Source organism: Hemibagrus wyckioides, linkage group LG27, assembly GCF_019097595.1.
Source record: "Hemibagrus wyckioides isolate EC202008001 linkage group LG27, SWU_Hwy_1.0, whole genome shotgun sequence".
NCBI classification, from domain to species: Eukaryota; Metazoa; Chordata; class Actinopteri; order Siluriformes; family Bagridae; genus Hemibagrus; species Hemibagrus wyckioides.
Genome location: NC_080736.1, coordinates 11,905,190 through 11,924,957, shown reverse-complemented (window position 1 = coordinate 11,924,957; position 19,768 = coordinate 11,905,190). Strand labels below are relative to the sequence as shown.

General features: G+C 42.6%; 1 protein-coding gene across 3 annotated transcripts in view; it reads left to right on the top strand.

Moving 5' to 3' along the window:
- ankrd11 (ankyrin repeat domain 11) overlaps positions 1-18,144 on the top strand; it is a 108,181-nt gene extending 90,037 nt beyond the window's left edge. For all 3 annotated transcript variants that reach the window (XM_058382319.1, XM_058382316.1, XM_058382318.1), the window contains 9 exons: positions 6,054-6,227; positions 7,084-7,284; positions 7,469-7,611; positions 7,794-7,938; positions 8,036-15,093; positions 15,219-15,317; positions 15,656-15,799; positions 15,909-16,001; positions 16,217-18,144. In XM_058382319.1, coding sequence (XP_058238302.1) covers positions 6,054-6,227; positions 7,084-7,284; positions 7,469-7,611; positions 7,794-7,938; positions 8,036-15,093; positions 15,219-15,317; positions 15,656-15,799; positions 15,909-16,001; positions 16,217-16,402 — 8,243 coding nt within the window. In that variant the 3' untranslated portion in view covers positions 16,403-18,144. The remainder of the gene's footprint in view (positions 1-6,053; positions 6,228-7,083; positions 7,285-7,468; positions 7,612-7,793; positions 7,939-8,035; positions 15,094-15,218; positions 15,318-15,655; positions 15,800-15,908; positions 16,002-16,216) is intronic.
- Positions 18,145-19,768: the final 1,624 nt, after the last annotated feature.

The following is a 19,768-nucleotide window of genomic DNA, read 5'->3' as shown; positions in this document are numbered from 1 at the left end:
TGTTGTTTTGGAAAGGGCTGCATGGAGTTGTTTTGTCTGCACTGAAGTGCACTGTTCTGGACTATCAGCAAGCTTGAGAACACAAACATGGCGGCAGTTCATAGGAAATTATTGGACACAATGGGCAGAGGAGGGTTTTGGTAAGTCGTCCATCTGTGTTTTCTTTAATAAAAAGCGCCTGCTCTGTGTTTAGTGAGCTCAGCTTGGCGGATGGTGTAATTATTTGGTAATGAGTAGATCAGACAGCTTTCTTAATGAAATGGGTTTAGGTTAAATTGCTTAATGTGATCCTGTGTTTGAGTTTGTCAGAAGGGTTGCTGTGAGCTGTATATGCTTGCAGAGTTTTTTTGTTGAATGTTGATGAATGAATTAACAGTAGAATATTGTTCTATCGGGATATTGTTTTTCTAGTCATAAACGGCATTTAATAGTAGCAGTAAATGAAGTGGTTGTGTGTGTATAGGGGTCTTCTTTCAGACCTTATTGCTCTTTCAGACTGAGCTCAGGCGCTCTGTAACCGTTCCAGGGCCGTTACCTCCCCCCCCCATTTTCACCCATTAGGCGTGAAATCTTTCCCTTTCTCTCACCCCGTTCAGACAATGCCTATACTGCCTATTGTGATGCTAACTCCAGTGGTGGGGGTCTATCGCTTCATTTTCTCCTCCCAGATTATGCTGTTGTGCTGTATTATACGTGCCCATATTTTCACCCTGTCAGCGTGTGTCAGCCATCGATTCATAATAATTCACAAGCCATCATACTGCTTTTAAGTTGTTTCTCTTTGTCGCCATGCTGTTATTAGAAACTAGGCTTCACAGCTCTTCCAGGTAACCCTGTGAGTTCTTATCGTAGGCTTTGTTTGGTGTGTAACAGTTTTCATTTGGTTGTACAGCTCAGACCAGGCTTTCTGCTTTGGGCCTGATTTTTATGCCAAGTCATTGTCAGTCCCCTGTGGATATTTTTTGTAATACTTGGCTCCATTCCTTTTCTCCACTCTGTTTAATGCTTTGAGTCATGAAATTTGTGTGTGTGTTTACCTTATTTGCTTCCTCTTGCAGTGGGATATGTGCCAGTTCAGGCCAGCTACCTTTGTGCTATATTCACATTAACAGACAGACACACACATACTGCTGAGTTATTACACGCAGATCATAGACGTTTTCATCGAGCTTAATTATGAGAGGGAGCGCTAGATAAAACAGACAATGGCTGTACTTGGAAAGCCATTTGAAGCTGCAAGGAAGCCATTAGCTGCAGAGCACCTTCGAGGCCAGTGAAAGCTGAGACTCTCTGTGCTTTTATTATGTAATGAGCTGGTGTGATCAGCACTGCACCCTTCACCCGTCAAGAAACAATCTAAGAACCATTGTTGGTTTATTCACGTGGTGCACAGTGCAGGCATATTTGTGTGTGTCTGTGTGCGTGTCCACACACACCTGTCTGTGAAACGGGTTCTTACTTCACGTTCAGTGTCATTTGCTCAGTGCAGGCATACAAATATTGCATTTCTTCTTATGCAACCAGTGTAACTCTTATAAAACCAGACTTGTGTAGGGCTGGCGAATGGAGCAGCAAAACCACAAAAGATAAGCTGCACCTTGTCCCCAAAAGCCTGATAGATAAAAGTCTGTGAGTGACGGTAGAGGCACTGCTGGCCTTGTGCTGGCTCAGCTCAGCTCTGCTCACTTTCATTTTCTGGAAGACTCCATTTGAGATGCATAATTCATCTAGCTGGTATTTTTGCAGCAGTGTTTTTCCTCCTCTCTCTCTCTCTAACTCATGCTCTCTCTTTCTCTCTCTCTCTCTCTCTCTCTGCTGCATTCGTGCTTCAGTGCTTTCTGCAGGCAGCTCTTCTATAAGAGGCCTGCGGAATATTTCTTTCTTTCCCCCGCTCTCACTTCGTTTCTCTCCTCCCCTTCCTGAAAGTCTTTGGATCGTGCCGGTCCCATGTCACACACTTGCTGTTTTATAATGTATGAGATTGAATCCAGTAACTTGCTGCAGCTTGCTACATTTTCTCATAGTCTGCTGTTAGAAATTGTAACAGAACTTCCTGCAACAGCACACTAAATGATTTGGGGCTGCAGTGTAAAGGCACACAGTGTTTGGGAGATGTAGGGGAGTGTGTGTTCTCACTCGGGCTGGAATGAGTGGGTGGGCTTATCAGAGCCACTAACATTCACCACTCTACTGCTGTGCACACCAACGCTGCCAGGCTGAAATCCTGGCACACACACACACACACACACACAAAACAGCCAATTGGTTTCAAGCTTGGATGCTTACCAGATGTATCTGCTAGCTGCTGGTACACAGTGTGCCTACTAGCTCCCCTTTTTTGTTTTACACTCTTCCTTTAATCCAGCATTGCAGTCTCCCGAAAGCGTTACTGTATTTCAGAACAGAGACTGGTTGAGTAGTCCTGCATGTCCAGGAGCTTATAGTGTACTCGATGGATCTCCCTGGTGTGTGTGTGTGTGTATGAAGCTTGCAGATATAGTCCTGTTGTGTTTGTACAACTCTCCTCACAGGAAAGAAAAATGCCCCTGTGTGGTCCACTCACGAGTTTCCCCCTCTTCATGCCTGACAAATCACAGAGCATTTTTTTACAGTATCATTATTTTTCTTCCCTCCTCTTTTGTTCCATTCTGTCATAGCGTTCTTTCATCTGTAGCACAAAGCAGTGACACAACATCCTGTGGGCACTTCCTGTCTCTTCTGCCTTCATTTCCTGTTTTCTCTGGGCAGCTCAAGAGGAGTCTCTCTCTGTCTCTCTCTCTCTCTCTCTCTCTCTGTCTCTCAGTGAGTGTGTGTATATCTCTGTCCATATCTTGCTTATTCATATCATCTCATTTGTCTCTTTCACTTCCCTTTTCCCTTTTTTTTTATCATGTGTTTTCCATAACACACTCTCCTGGTGAATTAACAGCCCATGGAGGCTGAGTTATATAAGCCTTATGCAGCACAGCCGGACACTGCTTTCAGATTTATACTCTGAGGAAAAAAAAAAATTCAGTCAGTGGGATACTGCTCCCCCCCCCCTTTCTCCTCTGGCCTTCCTGAACTCTCCGACTCTCCTTTGTATAGATACGAGACAGGCCCCTATTGGCTGATATATGTTCTATATGCTGGGTATGTAACGGTAAATGTGAAGAGTGTAGCACAGTAACAGCAGTCGTGCTTCATGTCCCTGGCAATGGGAAGTCCCCTCCGTGGCAAGTCCCCACCCTCTCCAGTGACCCAGATTCTGCAGCCTTCAGAAACACAGACCCACAGCACCCACCATTTTATACTTTCATTTGGATCAGTACAGAGGCTAAAAAAAAAAAAAAAAAAACCCTCAGACTCCATTACTCCAAATGTGAGGTGGAAATCGCAGTCAGTACCTAGAAATTTATGTGGAAAAACATTTAATAATTTCACAGATTTATGGAGCACCTTCGCAACCCAGCAAAGCTCACTCAGTGCTGTAGTCACCGGGGCTGTAACTAATAAAACAACACTTAGTATAGCTTAGGGATTGTTTTTGTTTTTTTGCATTAGAGCCTAAATCACTTTATTTGACACTTGAATTTGTAACACTCTGTATATAGCCTTACGTGAGTGTCCTCGTGCAAGATTATCGCAAATGACCAGATGAGAACAAAGTAAAACTAATTCAATCCGAATAGGTGTTTGGAGTTTTTCCAGAATCGCTTATAATGTAACCGTCCAGAATATCAACCCACACCTTAACAAAGCGTGTTTGTTGTTGTTTTTGTCAGTCCTTGGACGTTACCAGTCCAGCAACATCGCTGCCTAGACTAGATTAAGAGAAACGAGTTGGACTACTTTCACGATGGCAGTTTTTTAACATCGATAAGATTATGGACAAGCGGCCCACGCGTTCTCATTCACGCGTCTTTACATAAGCCATTGTCTGTGTTTTTCCCACCTCATATTTCAAGTTTGTCTGCTTCTTATCTCATGCTTAGGGTGTGCGTTTTGACGCCAAAAAAAGAGGAAAGAAATGTTTTTGTCATCCCCATGTAGCAAATTCAGGTCTCACTGCTGAACCATGAGTGCTGACTGCAGCTGCTTCACTGAGGCTATTTTAACCTTTCAGTTTAGTTTCAGGCTTGTGTGAGTCCATCAGATGAGCCATGTCTCAGGCTTTTGCACCAGACTAATAATGGTTATTTAAAGCTTCTGCACTGGAGTAGTTTACGGCTCTTTTATAAACAGCTCCCATGGGTGCTTTAATGGGGTTTTTTTTTGTGTGTGTGTTTCTTTTTTCCATCTAGTGTTTACGTGAACACACTGAGCAGTTCTGGTATTAGTGTGGAGAATCTTTGCTTTCTACTCTACAGTGCTTCCAGATAAAATGTTAGACAATATTAAGATTTCACACACTTATTTTTAATCCTGACAGCGTTAAAGCATGACACATCGACTTCTGGTAAACATGGATAGTTTTGTTAAGGTCTAATGAGCCGAGTTGCAGACTCCAGGCAGCCATCGTGGTGAATGCAGTCTGATTGTAGTCCTGTAGGCCCCCTCTATTCATGCTCACTGTGAAGGCTGCAACAGCTAGCTCTGCGTTTTTAGCTCGCCTTTTCTTCCCACCGTGGAAAAACATGTTTAGACTGCTTCTGTGGCTCCTGCAGTTTGAGTTTGAATCAGAGGAATGTGTCTAAGTGGCAGATGTGTGTGAGAGAATGCATATGGGTGGGGGTACATTAAGTGTAATCGTTTGCAGATGTTGGCGAGAGTTCATCAGATCTGACTGTGGAAAGTAATCCCTGGAAAGAGTTGTGTGACAGGAAGTCTTTTTGCTGCCTTGCTTCCTCTCTGTATAAATTATATTTGTGGCCTTGAGCAAATCACTGTGTTAAAAGCAACAGCATGAATGCTTGTAGATCTCTCATAGATTAGATGAGCACCGAAACCTAGATGATGGCATCTGGTATAGCTCATTTGTTTTTATTAGCAGTGCAGGTGTGTGTGTGTGTGCGTGCATGTACTTGTGTTGTTAGGTTATGTTCATAAGTGTGAGACTTACAGTTGTAGTCTCCCCATTTGCCACTGTAAGCTGAGAGTTTGTGTGAAGGCAGTGTAATGGACTGTCTTGGTGCATTGTGGGGAAGATATGTTTACACCCAGATGCTGAAAATAATTGACAGGCGTGTCTTTTGAAGTGCAGCTGCTTTTGTCCAGCTCCTCATCTATGCTGTGACCTTGCCTTAACCATGATGAAACCAACACCAGCCATTTTGTAATTGCTGTCAGGCTGCCAAGTCACACCCTTAAAGAAAGACACTGGCACACAGACACACACACTAAGTGCTCCTCCCTCCCCATGGGAATTCTGGGTAATCCTGCTCTGCTGCTGCAGGCTCTCAGACTCTCAGGGCAGACAGGGAATTCACCTGGGAGTGCAGGGTTTCACTTCACTTTCAGAACTATCTCTGAAGGTTTTTACTCATTCAGGTCATTTTGAAACATCTATTAAAAGAGGGTCAAATCAACTGCACTTGTGGTTTTGTACTCATCTGAGAGATTTCCAATGAAGATAATAAACGTTATAATAATAGCTAGTATTTGTCTAGGCGCCATGAAGTGCAAAAAAAAAATGGACTTGGAGCTCACAAACCAATATGGACTTGTTATCTTGTGTAAATAATAAAGAAGAAATACATGAGTCACTAGGAAAAATATGTAAACGTGTATTGGTGAAAATTTAAAATCTGATTCACTCTTATTTGAAGTAGCTTGTCTGAATTTGTAGATTGTGATTGTGGCGTAGAGGGGAATTTCCAGAAAAAAAGAATTAATAGTTTAATATTAATAAGAATTAATAGCAAAAACATTTCCCAGCAGGAAAAATCCAAAGAATAAAACACAACCAAACATGAACAAATACTTAAAGAATGGATGGTTCTGAGATTATGATCAGACAAACATTGGTCACTAAACACTCCAGATTGGTTAAAATGCTCCTGATCCTTCTCATAATCAGTCATTGAGGCAGTGCATTGGGACTAACTTGGCCATTTTCTCCTCCTCCTACACAGAGAAGCAAGGTCCGGAGCGGAAGCGCATTAAAAAGGAGCCCACCAACACCAGGAAGCCAAGCTTGCCGTTCGGGATGGGCATGCCAGGAATCCGGGCTGGGTACCCGCTGTCAGAGCGGCAGCAGGTGGCTCTTCTTATGCAGATGACGGCGGAGGAGTCAGTAAACAGTCCAGGTGCGTGCTTGTCATGAGCGCCACGTCCTGCGAGCCCCCACAAGCTCTCGCTGTCCCTGCTGCACTCTCTCATGCCATGCTTCATTAAAACACACACCACAGTACTTAATTAGAATTCCATTTAACAAGATAACCCTCATCAATTCCCATTACTACTGCGAAATGGACCAAAATCTTAACCCACTGCTGTCTGACAATCGAAGTGTTTGTACATCTCTACTAAACATTTCTTTAGCCTTCAGCTTAAATGGTTTTTGTTTCTTCTTTACAGTCTGATATTGTCGAAACAGGGAACTGAGGATTTTTGCTTTGGAGATCACTGAGTAGTCTTAAAAGATTTATTAGTGAATTCTGCACCAAACCATACATAGTTTTGTCATTCAAGAATGCTCGCCTGTCACTGACCTCTTCCTCTTAATGTGGTCGCACATGTTTAATCTTTATCCTTGCTGTGAGTATTTCAAATTCTTACCATGCATTAAAGTATTTTTTCCTGCTGACTAGAGGAAAAAAGGTTAAAGCGCTTGTCTGCTAACAGCATTTGCTTTCTAATGAGTTCCTACATCAACCATTTCAGTCCTGGCGGTTTTCTGCATCTAGTGTACTAATCACAGATAGAATTTTAGCTAACATTCTGGATGATACTGTACATAAGAAATCGTAACAAACCATTTAATCTGGCAAAAGAGGATAAAATCAGCCCAGAAAACGAGAGGCCACTATTCTGCATGTGTTGAACAAGACCGCCATCCAGAGGCAGCTGTGGGGGTCATCATGTTCTATTCAGTATGCAGACTGCACTGTGTGTATATATCATGTGCTTAACAGATACCGTTCTATTTGGTTTTATTTTCAGACACAACACCAAAGCATCAGTCACAGTCAAATCTGGGTCAGAAGGGAACACCAAACTCTGCCTCAAAAACCAAAGACAAAGTGAATAAGCGGAATGAGAGGGGTGAAACACGGCTGCACCGAGCAGCCATCCGCGGCGAGGTGCGCCGCATCAAGGAGCTCATCAGCGAGGGAGCTGATGTGAATGTAAAAGACTTTGCAGGTGAGGAGTGCATCCATTGTTGCATCCTCACACTTAAGCCTGAGAGCCATGCAGTATTACTGCTTGGGGATTGTGTTGAAGAGAGACATTTTTTATTGTTCTGAACTACACATAAAGAACACTTGCATTAGGTATTAGATTTATGATGGTAAATAAAAAAAATGTATATCATTGTGTCTTCCAGGCTGGACCGCACTGCATGAGGCGTGCAACAGAGGGTATTACGAAGTGGCCAAGCAGCTGCTGGCAGCCGGGGCCGAGGTAAATACCAAGGGCCTGGACGATGATACGCCTCTACATGATGCGTCAAACAACGGCCACTTCAAAGTAAGGCTTAGCTAATGCATGATAGTATGTCAGATCAGCGTTTCATATTTTTTGGATTTATTTAATTTTTTCAGAGATCTTTCAATTAGTAAGCTAATTCTTTGCTTAACCCAGCCTCTGAATGAGGTTCACTCAGGCTTCTTCTTTTTTTTTTAATTCAGATGGTTATTTGTGATTTCCAGGTGGTGAAGTTACTTTTGCGGTATGGAGGGGATCCTTGTCAAAGCAACAGAAGAGGGGAAACACCATTAAAGGTTGCAAACTCTCCAACCATGCTAAATTTGTTGCTTGGAAAAGGCACTTACACCTCTAGTGAGAGCTCATCAGGTATGTGCTATATTTCGTTTGTTTTAATAAGCCACATAGAAATATTTAGCAAGTTCTCTCCAGTAATTTGTTGTTTTGTTTTTTTTGTGCCGGCTAGAATCTTCAGAGGAGGAGGACGCACCATCGTTTGCCCCGTCTAGCTCTGTTGATGGCAATAACACAGATTCAGAGTTCGAGAAGGGCTTAAAGCTGAAAGGGAAGCCCCTTGACCCGCCCAAATCCACAACCACGCCGGTCAAGGACGAATACGAGTTTGATGAGGATGACGAGGAGGAGCGCGTCCCACCTGTGGATGACAAGCATTTGCTGAAAAAAGATTTCCGCAAGGATCCTGTCAGCAAGACCAACAACTTCATCTCCATACCCAAGATGGAGGTTAAAACCTATTCCAAAAGCAACTCACTCACACCAAAGAAGCCTGTGCGTCGGATACTGTCGGATAGCAACAGCTCAGATGAGGACGACCGGACGTTGTGTTTCACACCGACACCCACGCCAAGGCAATCTGCTGCTCAGAGCAACACCAAGAGTAGAGACTCTAACACTTTGTGCTCCAAGCAACAGAAAGACAAAAGCAAAGTCAAGAAGAAGAGGAAGAAGGAGACAAAAAATAACGTCAGTAAGGAGGTGCGCTTTGGCAAAGTGAACGACAAGTTCTGCACCTCGGACTCCGAGACGGGCGAAATGGAGAGCGAGGATGATAAGGGTTCAATGCCAGTTTCGAACTGTGTGAAGGATTCTTCAACTTTGAACCTTAAAGATTCGAGTGTATTCAGCTCATTGTCCGTGTCATCTTCCTCCTCTTCTCATGGGAGTTTGGGCTCTCAGAAGCTTACACAATCTCTGGCAGAGCAGCATCCGAAACAGTGGAGGACAGACGGTTGGAAGACCGTATCCTCCCCAGCTTGGTCTGATGTCAGCTCCTTGTCTGACTCGGTCAGAACGAGGCTTTCCAGCGAGTCTGACTATTCCTCTGCAGACTCAAGTGTTGAATCTATAAAACAGGTGAAGAAGAAAGTGCAGGAGAAGAAGAAAAACAACACACATGCCAGTTTGATAGACAAAAAGAGCTCTGACTTTTATAAGAACTCAAACACAGATGGAACCGTTTCTAAAACAGACAAAGACGGAAAGGTATTGAAAAAACACAAAGTAAAACATAAACACAAAAACAAAGAAAAGGAGAAGGTTACAACTTTAGTGTTGAATCAAGACATGAATGAAAAATTTGTCAAGAGCATCTCCTTTGACTTTGATGATTCACGACAAGAGTCACCTTCTGAAAGTAAAGTCAAACTGTCCAAACACGAAAAAGATCATTTTAAGAAAGAGGACAGGTTGTCAAAAGTGAAAACCGAAGATAAAGACTGGACAGGGAAAGATGTTCAGAGAGTATCTAAAGAAGAGAAGTCCAAGAAAACAAAGGAGTCTAACAAAGATAGAGCGAGTAAAGATGAGAAGGACAAATCCCTAAAAACTGAAAAAGAGAAAGGCATGAAGGACAAAGAAAAGCCAAAGGAGGAAAAACAAAAATCCCATAAAGAGGATAAAAAGAAAAAGTCCAAGGATAAGTCTCTCAAAGCAGAAAAAAAGAGTGAGCAGAGAGAGGAGAAGCATTTTAAGTCAGAAAAAGACAAAACTATAAAAGAAGAAAAGTCAAAGAAGGATAAGTCCCTCAAGGAAGAACCAGATTACGAGGACTATGATATGAAAAATCCTTTTTTAGAGGACACCAAGATGAGCGCATCAGATCATGATCGATGGCCATCAGACCTTTCCTCCGACAGCTCTCTCTATGAGGATGATAGTTGGGATGCCCCCATGAAAGAGTACAAAGCAAATAACAATTCTGTCAAACTCATTGTGGAAACGATGAAAGATGAAAACAGGGACAGAAAGAAGGACAACAAAGTTAAAGACAAGAAGTCAGAGCATGGAGACAAGCGCTTTGAGAAAGACGTTACTTCCAAGAAGAAAGAGAAGGAATCCTCTGACAAAGGAAGCGACAAAGGGAACGAAAAGAAAAAAGACTGGACTGACAAACAAAAGCTGAACTCCAGTCACTCGGAGAAGGAGAAGAAACGAAAGGAATCAGCTGATGGGGTCATCAAAGAGAAAAAAGAAAAGGAGACTGTTGAGTGCAGAGACAGGAAAGATTCCTACGAGTTTACCAAGGAGCGTAAAGACTCCAAAACTAAAACAGAGTGCTTGAGAGATGAATATGGCAATGAGACTTTCTTCAAAGACAAATCAGAGAGTGAAACTACTCCCAAGTCAGACCCCAGGGAGAGGAACCACTCTGGAAAAGAAAAGGAGAAGAAAGGGGATGGTGTGGAAAAGAAAGACAAGGTAAAAGGTGAAAAGCACAAAGATAAGCCTAAAGATCGAAGTTTGGACCAGGAGAAACCTGAGAAGAACTCAGTTGACAGGTCTTTGAAAGATAAAGACATTGAAAGGAGCTCCAAAGACAAGAAAGATGGGGCTAAAGATAAACACAAAGATTCTCACAGCAAGGACAAGGAGAGGAAGATGTCATCGGAGCAGAGTAAAGACAAGAAAGAAAAAATATTTCAGGACAAACATGGTGAACGGGAAAAGGATTTTCCTGAATTTAAAAAGGAAGAAAAGAAGCCTGAAAAGGTGAGGGAGAAGACCTGGTATAAAATAGAGGATATATTCACAGACGAGAGTGAAGACGAGACTGACAATTACAATGGAGGGGTGGCAAAATTGAGTGATTCCTTTGGACTCTTGGACTCTCACCGTAAAGATTCCACACCTGATAGAGATGACATAGATATCCTGGCAGATAAACACAGGAAGTACTCAGGAGAGGGGAAACTACACTCTACAGAAAATAAGAAAGAAAAGGAGCATAAAGATAAAAAGAAAGAGAAGACATTTGATGGAGGAAAAGAGAGAAAAGGCTCCATGGAAAAACACAAAGATAAAAAAGACAAGGATTCAAATGATCTAAAACACAAGGACCGCAAAGACAGAGCATCTGTGGACTCGAATCAGGAGAAGAAAATTAGACAGAAAGCAACAGACAAGAGGGAGCTCACTGAGGAAAAGAGCAAAAGCAAATACAAAGATAAGCCAGACCATCTGAAAGATAGAAAACCTTCTAAGGGCAGTGGTGAGAATGAGAAATCCTTGCTTGAGAAGCTAGAGGAGGAGGCCATGAACGATTACAAAGATGACTCCAATGATAAGAACAGCGAGATCTCATCAGATAGTTTCACAGACCGGGGTCATGAGCCGGTTTCAAGCAGCTTCTATGACTCCTCAAATATCACCTTGCCGGATATGTCAGAGGATCGAAGAGAGTCGCTGTCCATTTCCAATCCACAGGATAAATTCCGAGAGAAAGAGAGGCACAGGCATTCTTCCTCCTCATCGTCCAAAAAGAGTCACGACAAGGATAAGGAGAAAGGCAAGAAAGAGAAAGCCGATAAGAGGGACAAGTCAGAGGAGATTAGAGAGTCCTTTGGCCGAAGAGAGAGCCTACCTGTTGAGAAAGAGCCCATGCCCCTGGAAGCTGATCCATACACTTTTCCAATTAGCTCAAAGGGTGATGGAGAGGATGACTTGGACAAAACTTTGGAGTTTGAAAAGGAAATGTCCAAGAAGGATAAGACAAATAGCATAATTACTAGTGAAAAGATTAAAGACAAAAAGAAGAAAGAGAAGCATAAGGAAAAGATAAAAGAGGAGAAACATAAATATTCAGATGGCTTTGGGTCTTTCAGACACACTAAAGATGAGCAAAAATCTGGAGTGAAAGAAAGCCCTCAAGTCACAAATTTGAAAGATAAGTCTAAAGAAGATAGTCCAAAATTCGATGGTAAAAACAAGGACAGAAATAGGGACATCACAGACAAAGATAGAACAGATTATAACAAGACCAAGGATAAGCTCTATGACAGCGACAAGCTCAGCCAGTCAAAAGACACCACCCGGAAGGACACTCGTCCACGTGAGAAACTTCTGGTTGATGGTGATCTCAGACTAACAAGCTTTGGCAAAATGCTTAGTTTAAAAGATCAGGAGAATGAAGAGCGCCATAAGAGACACAAGGAGAAGATGAAGCAAATGGAGAAATTAAGGCATAAATCAGGAGATCCAAAGCTTAAAGAGAAAATCAAGTCTGGCGAGGATCTGAAAAAGAACCGTACCGATCTCTCTTCTAAGAAGTCTGGCACGTTAGATTCTGCTTTGAAAGACAAGAAACTCAAAGAGATGAGCATTCCATCCCAGATGATGTCCCCTGATAGAAAGTCACAGCCACTGGATAGCCAGAACTCAAAAGACTGGCTAGCAGGTCACCAGATGAAGGAAAATCTACCTGCTTCCCCACGACCTGATCAGAACAGACCGACAGGGGTCCCCACTCCTGCATCTGTCATTTCATGTCCAAGCTATGAGGAAGTCATGCAGACTCCTCGTACACCATCCTGCAGTACAGAGGACTACCAGGAAATTATGTTTGATGGACTAGACTGTCAGACCTCTTCTGCAATGACGATGTCAATGAATGCCTGCTCTCCTACATTCTTTGATAGATACACATCCCAGAACCCCTCCCATAGTTTCCCAGATGGAACCTGCATCACACCAGCGAAGAATATGCCGTTACCCCTCGAGAGCCGATCAATCTCCTCTGATGTCAGAAGACCTCTAGAAGAAGAGTTCAAAGCAGAAGACGACAAGTTTCTTAGACAGCAAAATGCACCTCAAGAATTTGAGTCTTCTGCTTCACATCTTGCTGAAGATAAAATACCAATGGAGAGACTCGATAGTCTGTCGCCTTCGTACCCCTCACCTCGCATTAGCATGCTGTCTCCAAGGCCTGATTTGACACAGCCTGTACCCGACAGAGCTTCTGCAGCCAGTTCTGGGAATGATGCCAGCGAACTCCCTCCAGAGAGCATGTACGGTTATCTCATGAAGCCCTCAACTCCAGTCCATAGACCTGACCCTCAGTGTCTCGACATAGCTGCTCCTCTAACACCAGCCCCGGCAGCTTTGCCTCCGATGGACATTGATGACTTGTCTGAACCACATCAGAGCGAGCCCAGTTTCTTGCCCTCTTATCCAGTGAGTAGCAGTGAATATTTACCTCCTCTTGTGGAGGAACAGGATGAAGATGAGGATGACGATGATGATAACGAAGAGGAGGAGGAGGAGGAAGATGAGGATGAAGAGGAGGATAATCCAGAGGAAACAGCGGAAAGTCAGATTGCTTCCGATCAGGCAATGCAGTCTGCAGAAGATCCCACGTATTCTCTTGGATTAGAAGAGTCTGTCATGAAGAACTGGGCTGAAACTCTAGATCGTAGAGAGCCTGAAGTCCTTCCTCTGACACCCACTCATCCTCAAGATAACATGGAAAACTGTTGTGACCAGTCTCTAGGGTGGACCTCGGATGGTCTTATGAAATCACCCCATGAAAGTTATGGAGAGGTTGAAGCTGCAGTTTCAAAGATCAGCAGTCCGTACTCCCACTCTGATTGTGAACTTCCACCTATTCCAACTGCAATACCTGTCCATTCATCCATGACACCCCCATATTCTTCATTTTCCAGGCCATACCCACACATTTCAGATAGTCACTATGAGGTACCAAAAGACAGTGTAGAGGATATTTCTTCATCACCAAGACCTGAAGCAGAGCCTGTAGAATCAAACTTCATGCCGCCCTCCTCAACTCGACTAGAAAGCTTTTTCACAGATATCAAACCACCAGTTGAGGAGAATCAAATGGAAGTTGAGCCATCATGTGTGGCACAAGAGAACAGAGAAGAATCACTCACTTACCCGCAGAGCAGTCTTGCCCAACCAGTAAGCTGCGAGTCTCACTGGGCTGACCCTTTTCCTAGTACAGTTGACGACCTAGAAGATCCATGGAAGAGTCCTTTCTCTTTCCAAGACCTTCCCTTTCCAGAAAAAGAGATGCATGAGCCTGAAATTTCAGCCCCAGAGACAACAGAGAGCAAGCATCCTCCTGTCCAAATAAGACCCTTGGAAAAAAGCAAAGAATTAGGGGTGTTGGATGTTGGCTTTTCCAGTTTGACCAAACCACCATGCTCACCTACCGTCGTTCCTCCATGCGAGTCTGTTCAGGATTTGGAGCCAGCTGCCCATGAAGAGAGTTACAGACCCCAACATGAGCTTGAACCAGAAAGTCACAACATTCAAGATGTTCCATCAACAAAAGAAACAAGCCAGGAAGATGTGCACCTGTTTGATGACCAAGATAAGGGTGATGGCAACATGTATTCAATTGTTGATGGAGAGACTGACCAGGAATATAGGCAGAAAGACACAGCCCCTGAGATGCTGACACCAGTAACACAATGTGTGGAACCACCGGCACCTTTAAAATCAGAACAGATTGCACCTAACCCCGTGGTTGTCTTGGGTTCCGCATGCAACTCTTGCCCCCCTGCTCCAGTCCTGACTGTCACATCATCTAGCACCACCCAAATATCAGAAACTTTAGAGACAACAGTCAAACTCCCAGTTGCCCCTGCAACAACTGAGGCCCCCAAAAAGGTTGAGGAGATAGCTCCAAGGATGACTCGCAATCGAGCTCAGATGCTGGCCAACCAGAGTAAGCAGAACACTGCGACGAGTGTTTCATCTTCAACAACCTCTTCTCCTGTTACCACAAACATCACCACTATTTCTCCATCCTCTCTTACCTCTGGAGAGAAGGAGAAAGAGAAGGAGCCCATCAGCACCATCACTGCACAGGCTTCAACTCCTGTTCTTGTCACCAAATCTAAGGGTCGCATCGAGGAAGAGGACGGTCAGACGCAGCATCCTCGCAAAAGGAAGTTCCAGAAATCGGGCCAGCAACAGGTCCAGGTTCAGCTCGTCAACACAGCAATGCAGCAAACACGGGAGATGATACAGCAGACGTTAGCAGTTATTGTCAATGCCATCAAGCTGGATGAAATTGAGCCATACCACAGCGACCGCTCCAACCCTTACTTCGAGTATTTGCAGATCCGCAAGAAGATTGAAGAGAAGAGGAAAATTCTTTGTTATATAACACCACAAGCTCCCCAGTGCTATGCAGAATATGTGACTTACACAGGCTCCTACCTGCTAGATGGCAAGCCACTGAGCAAACTGCATATCCCTGTGGTAAGAACATTCGTTTTAAACGACAGCACTGCCTTTCATCGTACTTTTTAACAAACATATCGTCCCTCTAATAAACCAGCATTTCAAAACTGATACTAAATGAGATTTTTGTTTCTGTCCTGCAGATTGCACCACCACCATCTTTGTCTGAGCCGCTGAAGGAGCTTTTCAGACAGCAGGAGGCAGTAAGAGGGAAACTGAGACTGCAGCACAGCATCGAGCGGGTAAGTTCACTAACCCACACACTGCCTGTTTCCTTCCTCTAGATCCCTCAATGTGCTTTCTCAGTCATCCTATTAAAATTACTGCTTTGATCACTCAGCACAAAACCTTTTGATTAAAGTGATCAAAACCTCTGTACAATTGAAAAGTCCTGTATCTGCACTGTGCATTTTTGCCAACTGTACAGGATTTTGTAATACAATCCAAATCCTCATTTCATCTTGCACTCATCTGATGTTGGAAAATTGTATATGCCGCCTTAATCAAAAGTTATCTCAAGGGTCAGAGTGTCTAGACTGGCCTTATGTACTTCTCTAAATTTTATTTTCCTTTTCTGTAGGAAAAGCTGATTGTGTCCTGTGAACAAGAGGTCCTGCGAGTTCACTGCAGAGCGGCCAGAACTATTGCTAATCAGGCTGTCCCGTTCAGCGCTTGCACCATGCTTCTGGATTCAGAGGTTTATAATATGCCATCAGAGAGCCAGGTAAATTACCTTTACTCTCACGTCTCAATAATAACTAGTATATGGTATAACAGGTGGGTATGTATATGAATAGTTTGGCTAATGTTGCTGGATTGATGTGTTGTAACAGGGGGACGAAAACAAATCTGTGAGAGATCGCTTTAACGCCAGACAGTTTATCTCTTGGATTCAAGACGTGGATGATAAATATGACCGCATGAAGGTGAGGATGTTTGTTGAAACTCTTATCCCATATATATATAACGAATCTATGCTGCACTGTACTGATGCAGTGTGAGAATGAAGAGAACCTTTTATAATATGAGCAAAAATGTAACTGAGTGTACCTAGGGTATCACAGCGTGGTGCTGCGAACTGATTATACTATACCAGTGTACAGTTTTTAGACATAACATTATTATGGTCCTGATCCCACAGACGTGCTTGTTGATGCGGCAGCAGCATGAGGCCGCCGCTCTCAATGCAGTGCAGAGGATGGAGTGGCAACTCAAGGTGCAGGAGCTGGACCCTGCCGGACACAAATCTCTGTGCGTCAACGAGGTTCCCTCCTTTTACGTGCCAATGGTCGACGTCAACGACGACTTTGTACTGTTGCCTGCATGACATGAACACATGGAGACGCAGAGAGTGCGGTCTAAAATCCTCATTTTTCAAAGAGACATCAGACAGCAAGTTCGGTAAGGGCTAGCCGGTTTGAAAAGAAGATTTCTTTGAGAAGAGTATATACGTATATATTATATAGAAGGTAAAAGAAATAAAAACTAAATGCTCCCCTTCCATCAGAAGAGGAAGCGTCTTTTTCCTGGAGGAAAACACAACTTGCACTTTCATCCTTAAAAGTTTTTATGCTTTTGTTTGGAATTTAAGAAGCAACACTGTTTTGCTTTAAAGCTAGCCCACCCTCTCCTGCCAGTTGATTTGGGTGAAAATAAATGGGGACGTGAAAATTTTTTTTTCTTTATTTTTGATCCCCTTTAAACTAAATTTCAACAAAGGGGAGGGCTCAGACAGGCTCCTCCACCTTCGTCCTTTCAGGATCAGGGACAGAAGGCACCAACGGTGTCCTCGAGTGTGCCGAACAGAAACAACACGGTCCAACACTTCGAGGTGCAGCCACATGTTAAAGGAAAAAAACAAAAACAAAAGACATATAAGGTCGTAAGGTGCAAGATGAACGCTGAAACATCCACGGCTACAGCGGGACAGCATGCTGCTGGACTCGGACCTCTCATGACCACAGCAGAGGAGAGCATGGCTCCCTGATGCCCACAGCGCCCGGAGCAGGGCGGCGTGGCGAGGCTCAGTGCCAGAGTGATGGAGATATTCCTTCAGCACCAGGACATCCCACCTGAGACATCGTGAGACCTAGGGTGTCCTCAGACGAAGAGGAAAAAGGAGCAGGTTCACCCAGCCTCTGATGGTCCACTGCAAAAGCGTGTACTAGCACTCTGCAAACATCTGCAGAAAGAGAAGGAGACGTAGGACAACTTGAGAAATGCAGTGTTGCGAACCAAGAGGCAAAGACTTTTACAAATGATGTTTTAGTGGGGATTTTGGTTTTATTTTATTTTTTGTTTTTTTTGTTTTGTTTTATTTTTGTTTTATTTTTTTTGGTCTTTCTTTACTCGGGCATTTCATTGTTCCTTTTCTGAGGACGTGACTTGAAACACTACAGAGCCAATGTTAGTTTAATGGAGAAAAAAGAAAAAACAACAAAAACAGAAAAAAATATTGTATTCCGTAAATGATGTACAGTTTTTATATTCGTTAACCAATGTATTCTCGCTGCCTTCTAGATAATTTATTTTGCCACCCATTACTGCACAGTTGTAAATAACTTATGTACTGTAACATCACACAGTTAAGTGTAAAAAAAAATAAATGAATAAAATTATCTTTGTATGTACAGTTCACTTTTGGGCAGCACTTCCCCCATCCCTTACCCACGGGCCAAAATGTGTACACATTGTCAGTATTTTAAGGACTCGTGTGTACAGGTCCTTAAGGTTCTGTCCACGCTCGGTCAGAGTGTATGTCTGCCGTCATCAGACCTATACATAGATCCCTCAGAATGAAACTGTCAGGGCCACAAACATAAGTTCTCAGATGTAGCAGAGTGATTACGGATTATTTAAATAATAGTAGAGGTATATTATTCATTGCTTTAATACACGAGTATGTATCTTAAAAGAAAAAAAAAAAAGAAAAAAAATATAAACCAAGAAAATGCCTTTTTACAGTTAACATTTTCTGATTTCATTTTAAAAAGCTGCACATGTTATAGCTAGGAACATCAGCAGCAGCAGCAGCGTGTCGAGCCGATATAACCTGGTTCCTGACAAATATAGAAACGTCCTTTAAACAATCCAATACACTGCTGAATATATTACATGTAACAGAGGATCCATAATTGTTAGTCTTCTCTCTTCACCTCATCCCTTTCTTTCTTGCATATATTATCATTGACACAACTCCAATTTTTGTTTTGTTTTTCCTGTGCAAGTGGTGATGAGTAGCTCTTTGTGTAGTTCACGGGTCACAAATGATCACATTCATATTTTTCTTTCTTTCTTTCTTTCTTTCTTGTTTTGTTTCCTTTTAAACCGCAATCTAGTCTAAAGGAATGGCACCAGAATACATTAGTGATTTCTCCAACTCTGTTGTGAAGGATTTCTTTTCTCCAGGAATTTTGAAAAGGGCCCTTTAGTATTACACATTTTGATGATGTGGACATCTAAGGTCATGCATTTAAAAAAAAAAAAAAGAAAAGAAAAGAAAAAATAATTGGTTACACTCCATTTTTTTTTTTGTGGGCTCTTGGACTGTTTCCATAGTTACTGTCCTCGTGAATGCCCCTCACGTTTGCCCCCCTCATTGTAGTGCACATTGCAGATTTTACCCTTTATGCTTTCGCCGTTTAATTCACCTTCAAAGCACAATCACACGACATTTTGAATAGCCGCATTGACCGAGGGGGACTAGTGCAAAAGCGTTGTTTTAAATCGTCCTGTTTTATAATGGAACTTTCGGAATTACTAGCTATTGTGTTGTTTGTGGGTTTTGTTTTTTTATTTTTTTTATTTTTTTTTTAATCCTGATTTTAAAATCCGTGTTTTTGATCTATTTTATCATTCTTCATTAGCTGCCTGTACTTCAGCGTGAGATTGTGTGACATTTGCTCAATCATCCAGGCTTGTGTTTGTTTGTTTTTGTTTTGTTTTTTTTCCTCCCCATGTGTGATCGTGTGTGTATGTATGTTAAAAAATACCACATGAAGCAGTTTTTGTGCGTTGTTGATTTGACATACAGGGCATGTATGAAAAGGTTTCCGTTTAAATGGATTGAATTTTAGTGCTCCTTTTATTACTTTTTGTCATGATATTAATTTGGCAAAAAAAAAAAAAAATCTAACCAAAAATGCTTGATGTGTGAGTGTGTGTGTGTCTTCCCCTCTCGACAGTTCAACAATATGGTTTAAAAAGCAGAATGTATCCCATTACTGTCCCTGGAACTCTCACTATTGTTTACAGACGCATTGTGTGTGTGTGTGTTTTGTTTTCTGAGTTGTTAACGCCCTGCTCTTAATCCTTCTGCCGTTGAATCTGTTCAAACACAAGGCTTGAAATTGTGATGTGGGTTTATTTGGCAAGTTCTGTATCGTGGTCCCCCCCCCCCAATGCTTTCGCAAAATGTTCTCCTCTCTAGAAACTGAATTTCCTGTCTCCGAGTGAAGCACTTCCTCCCACTGACCTCCATAACACATAATTACCTCTTTGATTTGAGTTCACCCGGGTATCTTCTTTAACTCGCACGTTTACGCGCTGAAAGGTCACAATTTCAAGCCTTTATTTAAAAAAAAAAATTTCTTTTTGCTCCTTTTTCAATATGCATAAAATCTGACAGTAGATGTTTCTTGGAAAATGATAAAGCATGTCGAGCTATTCTTAAATGGTGAGAAATAACCTATTT